General features: G+C 40.7%; 1 protein-coding gene across 6 annotated transcripts in view; it reads left to right on the top strand.

Annotated features, from left to right (window-relative positions):
* Positions 1–7,418, top strand: part of CREBBP (CREB binding protein) — a 135,487-nt gene that overhangs the window by 77,463 nt on the left and 50,606 nt on the right. For all 6 annotated transcript variants that reach the window (XM_015560126.1, XM_015560125.1, XM_015560129.1 and 3 more), the window contains 3 exons: positions 4,552–4,788; positions 6,383–6,485; positions 6,797–6,943. In XM_015560126.1, coding sequence (XP_015415612.1) covers positions 4,552–4,788; positions 6,383–6,485; positions 6,797–6,943 — 487 coding nt within the window. The remainder of the gene's footprint in view (positions 1–4,551; positions 4,789–6,382; positions 6,486–6,796; positions 6,944–7,418) is intronic.

Below are 7,418 nucleotides of genomic sequence, written 5' to 3'. Positions count from 1 at the left end.
GAATGCCAACTAATACAACAGTGTGTGACATGGCAATTGATTGTGTATGCAACTGTATAGCATTAGCTCAAAGAAAGGGAAAAAGAGATGTAAAGATGCTAAAAAGAATAAGAGGTTTTGACATTTAAGGAGATAAATGTCAGTAATGTATAAAATTGATTAATGTGGACAGCCTCATTATCAGTGACTAGAGGCCTGCTGCATGAAATTCGTACACTGGGGGTGGAGGGTGTGTTCCTCAGCCCAGCCTGCACCCTCTCTAATCTGGGATCCCTCTCACAGTCCGGGACTGCTGGCTCCCAACCGCTTGCCTGCTTGCCAGCCTGATCATGCCCTAACCATTCTGCTGCCAGCCTGATCAACGCCTAACTGCTCCCCTGCTGGCCTGGTCGCCCCCAGCTGCCCTCCGCTACTGGCCTGGTCCCCCCTAACTACCTTCCCCTGCAGGCCTGGTCACCCCCAGCTGCCCTCCCCTGCCGACCATCTTGTGGCTGTGGGTGCCGCCATCTTTGAGGGCATGGCAGTCAGCATATTCCTCCTTATTGGCTGCGGGTGTCTCCATCTTTGAGGGAGGGACAGTCAATTAGCATATTTCCTCCTTATTGGCTGTGGGCGCTGCCATCTTTTACGATGGTGTGAGGGTCAATTAGCATATCCCCTCTTTATTAGATAGGATGCCAGATGAAGTATTGCTGTTCTTAGCACTCCTTTAATTTTTGTTCAGCCTAAAGAATTTAGTGCTGCCTGGCTGGGGGTGGGAGGTGTCTGAAGAAGGCCAGTCATTCTGCTAGACTGCTACAGCTCACTTGAACTCTGCAGGGGACTTTACAAGGCACCTCGACATACAAAGTCAAGAGAGTCACACATTGGTTCCACCTCAGGAAATGTACAAGGAAGGTGAGATGAGCATGATCTTCCCTGACAGAGAGATGCAGTTTTACACTTGTTAAGTGATTAGTCTATTGTCTTTCCCAACATTCTGTGCTCCATGAGTGCAGGCTTTGTGCTCACACTGTACCCTGAAGCCTAGCAGTGCCTGGCAAGCAGTCTGTACTAACTTAATCGGTAGAGTAAGGAAGTGAATATGTGAAGTGTAACTGCCCAAAGAGAAGCAGAGCCCTAGTAGGTGATGTGAGAATTCAGGGAAGAATGACTGCTGCCCAAGAGAGAGATCAGGAAAATGTTCATGGAGGGATGGTAGCATCTGAGCTCCCAAAACAGAGTTTATGATTGCTTTTACCTGATAACTCCCCTTTCAACCAACCATCACCCCAATAGTAAATGTCTGTGTTTTCTTACTCTAAAGTAGTATGTCATCTACTACCAGCATTTGTACTCAAATTGGGCCATGCTGAAATGTCAGACATCTTTTATTTGTACTTTGTTTTCCTTGTCTCTGATTGTTACAAATGCCAAGTTCCAAATGCTTGCTTGTCTCTTGATAGGTATGTTTTTTAAAAATATAGTAATGTTTTATGTTTAGGAAATAAATGCTTTTTAACATAAACACAACTACAGTGACCATGTTAACAGCTTCCATGGGATTGTCTGGCTGCCTTGAAAAAGACCTTGGACTTGGGAATGGAATTTGCCCTAAGATGGGGACATTTTGGCTAAAAGGATGGCATTTGGCAGACTGGTGCAGCCATTATGGAAAACAGTATGAAGTTTCCTCAAAACATTAAATAGGAAACTGCCATTTGACCCAGTGATCCCATTTCTAGGAATATATCCTAAGAAACCCAAAATACCAATCAAAAAGAACGTATGCACCCCTATGTTCATAACAGCACAATTTGCAATAGCTAAGATCTGGAAACAGCCCAAGTGCCCATCAGTAGATGAGTGAATAAAAAAGCTGTGGTACATTTATACCATGGAATACTATGCAGCAGTAAAAAAAAGAATCTCTTACCCTTTGAGACAGCATGGAGGGACCTGGAGAGTATCATGCTAAGTGAAGTAAGTCGGTCAGGGAAAGACAAAGTACCACATGATCTCACTCATGTAGAATCTAAGTAACAAAATAAACTGGTGAGAGGAGTGGATCCAGAAACATGGAAGCATGGAACAGAGTGCGGAATTTGAGGGAAGGCAGAGGAGGACGGGTGGGTGGGGGGTAATCAACCATGGGCCTTGTATGCATATATGCATGTCCCATGGACAGACAATGGGGTGGAGAGGGCCTTGGGTGAGGGCGGACTAGAGGGGGTCAATGGGGGAAAATGGGGACATATGTAATACTTTCAACAAACAATAAAGAATTATTTTAAAATAAGAAAAGGATGGCATTTTGGGCCCTGGCTTGTGTGCTAAGTGGTTAGAGCGTTGGCCTGAGCACAGAAGGATCTCGGGTTCAATTCCCGGTCAAGGGTTGCAGTTTCGATCCCCAGCCTCAGTCAGGCGCGTGTGGGAGGCAAACAATCTATGTGTGTCTCTCATCAGTGTTCCCTCTCCCCTTTCCTCCCCCTTTCTCTGCCTCCTTTCCACTCTCTCTAAAATAAATGGGAAAAACATCCTCAGGTGAGGATTAACCAAAAAATAAAAAATAAGCCGAAACCGGTTTGGCTTAGTGGATAGAGCGTCGGCCTGCGGACTGGAAGGTCCCAGGTTCGATTCCGGTCAAGGGCATGTACCTGGGTTGCGGGCACATCCCCAGTGGGAGGTGTGCAGGAGGCAGCTGATCGATGTTTCTCTCTCATCGATGTTTCTAACTCTCTATCTCTCTCCCTTCCTCTCTGTAAAAAATCAATAAAATATATTTAAAAAAAATAAAAGGTTGGTATTTGGGGAAGTGTGGATGAAAGTGGAATATAATAGAACTTGTCACTAAAGCATAACTATTATATTGCATCTTCACGTATAAATGAAAGGCTGCATACATTGTTTTTTAAAATTCCTTTCTACATTTGATCATTATGTGTAACAAATGTAGTCTGGGACTCTTCTTTCTTATACCACAAGGTGATTATAAAATAAATCATCCTACCATTATTATTATTTTCCTTTTTACATCATAGTGTTTTTAGAAGATTTAGCATGTTGATTTCAGGAGTACAATGAGCACGATTAAAGTTTTGGCACATACTATTAGAAAAAAATAAAGATATTCTATATGATTTATTTTAGATACTTGTCATAAAGTGCATCTTGGGAATCTTTTCATTTATTGTAATGAGATGCTTGGTGTGTATAATTGTATCTAATGAACATTAATGAGTTTGAGATCTGAATATTCTTATTTAGAAAAGTTAACAGTATGGAATGTGTAATTACCAAGTTTTTTCACACATTTAATTAAGTTATTCTGGTAAGTATTTGAATTGTTTATGTTATACTTGCACTGATGGTTAAATGTGAGAATATAAACACGTGATGGTCTGATTTTGAAAAAAGGCCTTAGTATAGTATCTTATGTATTAAAGAGCATATGTTATAGTATCAATTTTATCAGCTAATTATAATATGACTCTAAAGTTTGGGGAAGTTGGACAGAAGGGAACTCTTAAGAATAAGTAGTATGTCATAAAACTTATTATATGGTAACTGCTCACCAAATAAGAACATTTGGATGGATGGGTGGGTGGGTGGATGATGGATGGAGGGATGGAGGGATTGACAGACAGACTAATGAATTGTATTTGAAATGATCAAGGATTTGCAAGTTTGGGGTCATCTGTTAGTTAACTTGAAGCTATTGGGAATGAGATTCTTTATGTTGTCATGGATTTTCCTTTAAAGAAGCTAATAGTGGTTGCAGGAAGCAGAGCCCAGGTCCTGAATATCAGTGAAGCTGAGATGACACCTGGCTAAAAGAAAATCCAAGCTTTTTTCTGTCTATTAATTTCAACTAGATCAGTCAGTCAAGTACATTCTTTCTTGATTAGCTTTACATAGTCAGAGAGCTCAGCATGGTGCCCTTTTGCATAGGAAACTCGCAGGAAAGAAAGGTGTCATGTTAATGCAGTCATTGTACACGTAAGTTTCGAGGCATTATGATACTGTTATTTAGAAGATCACATCATAGATTTATTAATAAGTGATTGACTGAGCATCACCTCTGCTCCTTGTTAATCCTTCTGACTTGTACAGTTGGGTAGTGAAGGACCCAGGGAGAGTAGCAGCAGGAGGGGGATGCCTCTTAGTTCATCTCAGTGATGGCTGGAGACCCTCCCCCCTCCCCTGCACCCCCCGCAAAGAATCAAAACATTTTCTGTTATGTTTGCCACTTTCCTAGAACGGACTTATTCTGAGACTTTGATACATATTAATTTTTATTAAGTGATCTCTGATAGTATGGTCTGTTACTTTCTAAAAGAGAAGCTTGGATTTTCTTTAGCTTTTTGCTCCTCAGCTACTGGCATACAGAATAGATGAATAGAATAGGGTCCTTCTCTCTGCACACCTCCTTCCTTGGTAGCCTTGTTCTAATACTTCATGACATATAGATAGTCTTCTGATAAATTTTTACTTGTTTCTCAGTAATTTAAAAATAATTTATGGGCTTCTACCTATTGCTCACCTTTTTTGTTTGTTTGTTTGTTGTTCTAGCCATCCTGGGATCTCCAGCTAGTGGAATTCAGAACACAATTGGTTCTGTTGGTACAGGCCAGCAGAATGCTACTTCTTTAAGTAACCCAAATCCTATAGACCCCAGCTCCATGCAGCGAGCATATGCTGCTCTTGGACTTCCCTACCTGAACCAGCCCCAGACGCAGCTGCAGGTTTCTGGCCAGCAACCAGCACAGCCTCAAACTCACCAGCAGATGAGGACTCTCAACCCCTTGGGTAAGTGAAGGAACTCGTAAAACCTTCTTTGTCCTAATACAGCATGGAAATGACAAGTCTTCTTGGAACCAGAGGCTATTTTCAGTTTAATTTCAAATTAATAAATGTATATATTATGGTGATGGTATCTTGTAAATTGAAAGGAAAAAAAAAACTTCCAGGAAAAGGCAAATATTTCCAATTCATGGAATATGTTACAGGCTTGTTAAAACAGTAGCATTTGCCCAACATTTTTGTTGCTTGTGCCACTTCTATCTGGACCGTTTTAATAAAGGGCACTTGATATGGCTCAGAATGCAGTCTCAAGTTAGAATTATGGTTGTACTACTTGCATTGACTCTCAGTAGATCATTTATTTAATGGATAACTTATAGATGGTCTGCCATTTCCAGCACGTCTTGGTTATGGGTTATCCCACTGCTGGAAGTGACCAGCCAGGACATGGACTGGTTAACAGGAGTCTCAGAAAATCTCTCCTGTCTCAGCCTTCTCCATGTACCAGTATATTAGTATTGCCTAGTGTAATCTTATTCCATTATTTGCCAGTGTTTGGTCTTTTGTTACACAGCTCCAAAATTTTTGCCACCTCTGCATATTGTTCACTTAATATTTTTCAAGTCGACATAGTCCTTTTTTAAAAATACATATATATTTTTAAATATATTTTTATTGATTTCAGAGAGGAAGGGAGAGAGAGAAAAAAAAAAACATCAAAGATGAAAGAGAATTGGCTGCCTCCTGCACACCCCCTACTGTGGATCGAGCCCGCAACCTGGGCATGTGCCCTTGACTGGAATCGAACCTGGGAGCCTTCAGTTCACAGGCAGACTCTCTATCCACTGAGCCAAACCAGCCAGAGCTAAATCGACATAGTCCTTTTAAAATTAGGCTTAAGCCAAGCAGTTATGTCGGTCAAGTTAAATCAAGGTCATTGTGCTAATTTTGTTTCTTTCTTTCTTTTTTTTGGTATTTTATTTTAAAAATGGCTCTTTGAAAACATCTCATTTGTTGCTTTTTGGAAAGCTACTTCCCTAATGCATATCTAACTTCTACTAACCAGGAAACTAGTTTGGAGTCCTAAGACCTGAATTCTAAATCCGTTCCAATTGATGGTTTAATTTGGGATAAGACTTAACTTCTTTTATCCTAGAAGATGAATACTGTAGACAAATTGACCTTTTATGCTTTTCACCTACACTTAGTATCTATGGTTTTAGTTTCTGATATACAAAAGAAATAGATGACATATATGTGACAAGTGAGTTTAATTGTTTAGAGCATGATATTAATAAAGCCAAGATCAAAATCTAAAACTAAAATGGATCATTTCTGGTTTTTTCCACCACCTTATAGTTACTTATGATACCATCCAGCCTCCATAAAACTGTCTTATTTTAATTATATGATACAGTGGGAAGGAGTCTGCAACTGAACTTGTATTACAAGTCAATCACCATTATTGAAAATATAACTTGCAGAGTTCCTGCCATAGTGTTTGTTATTATACTCATTAAGAATTGCTTATTCATATAGTGACTTGAACTCTTAAGTGTATATTATAATTTAGGATTTGATTTCTTTTCTGTTTTTAAAGGAAATAACCCAATGAACATTCCAGCAGGAGGAATAACAACAGATCAGCAGCCACCAAACTTGATTTCAGAATCAGCTCTTCCAACTTCCCTTGGGGCCACAAAGTAAGACCCATGTTTCAATTGGCTCCTGTGTGATAGTCACACATGAAAGTGGGCTGGGAATCACACAAAACGCCATAATTCTTTCTAAATGTGAGGCAGAGAAAATAGTTTGGGTGGAGGCATGCTATTTTTCTTTTAATTATAAATGTAGAGCAGATAATAGATAAAACATGGTTTCTATTTTGTTGTTCATTCACCACTTGGCTCTCCTAACTTAAACTTTTTAAGTCTCATATGGTTGAAGGCCTTACTTAAATGAAGCACATTTGAGTCACTTTAATAGATGGCTGAAGTTCTTGTTCTTCCCATAGCCCACTGATGAATGATAGCTCAAATTCTGGAAACATTGGAACCCTCAGCACTATACCAACAGCAGCACCTACTTCTAGCACTGGCGTTCGGAAAGGCTGGCATGAGCATGTCACCCAGGACCTGCGGAGCCATCTAGTGCATAAACTGTATGTTCCCACCTCACCCATTATTCACATGTGACAGAAACATTTTGTGGCTGATAGCATTGTGACAGTTTTGCACTTTGTTATCAGGATCTGATTTAATTCCTAAGTGGTTCCAGGTGATAGTGCCCTAGCAGCTAAAGGGACTCACATCCTTTTTAGGGAATCACAGACACTGCTGGCAGGCCAGAGAATTCCAGACCCTGCATCCCCAGTGAGGGGCATCAGAGCATTCATAGCTCTACCTATAGAGGAGCATGAACTATAAGCCATGTCACAGAGGCCAGCACTCCCAGTGCAGCTAGATATGTATTCTGAGCTCTGGGATACATGAGGGGGCTGGGATTAGCTCAGAAGCTAATTTATGGCTCAAGATTATGTTTCTGGAGATCCCTGAGAATTGGGGGAATTTGGGCCTAGTGCAGCCGTGGGCAAACTACGGCCCGCGGGCCGGATCCGGCCCGTTTGAAATGAATAA

Source organism: Myotis davidii, unplaced genomic scaffold (genome assembly GCF_000327345.1).
Source record: "Myotis davidii unplaced genomic scaffold, ASM32734v1 scaffold555, whole genome shotgun sequence".
NCBI classification, from domain to species: Eukaryota; Metazoa; Chordata; class Mammalia; order Chiroptera; family Vespertilionidae; genus Myotis; species Myotis davidii.
Note: the sequence above shows the minus strand (reverse complement) of the source record. Positions and strands in the feature narration are given on the sequence as shown.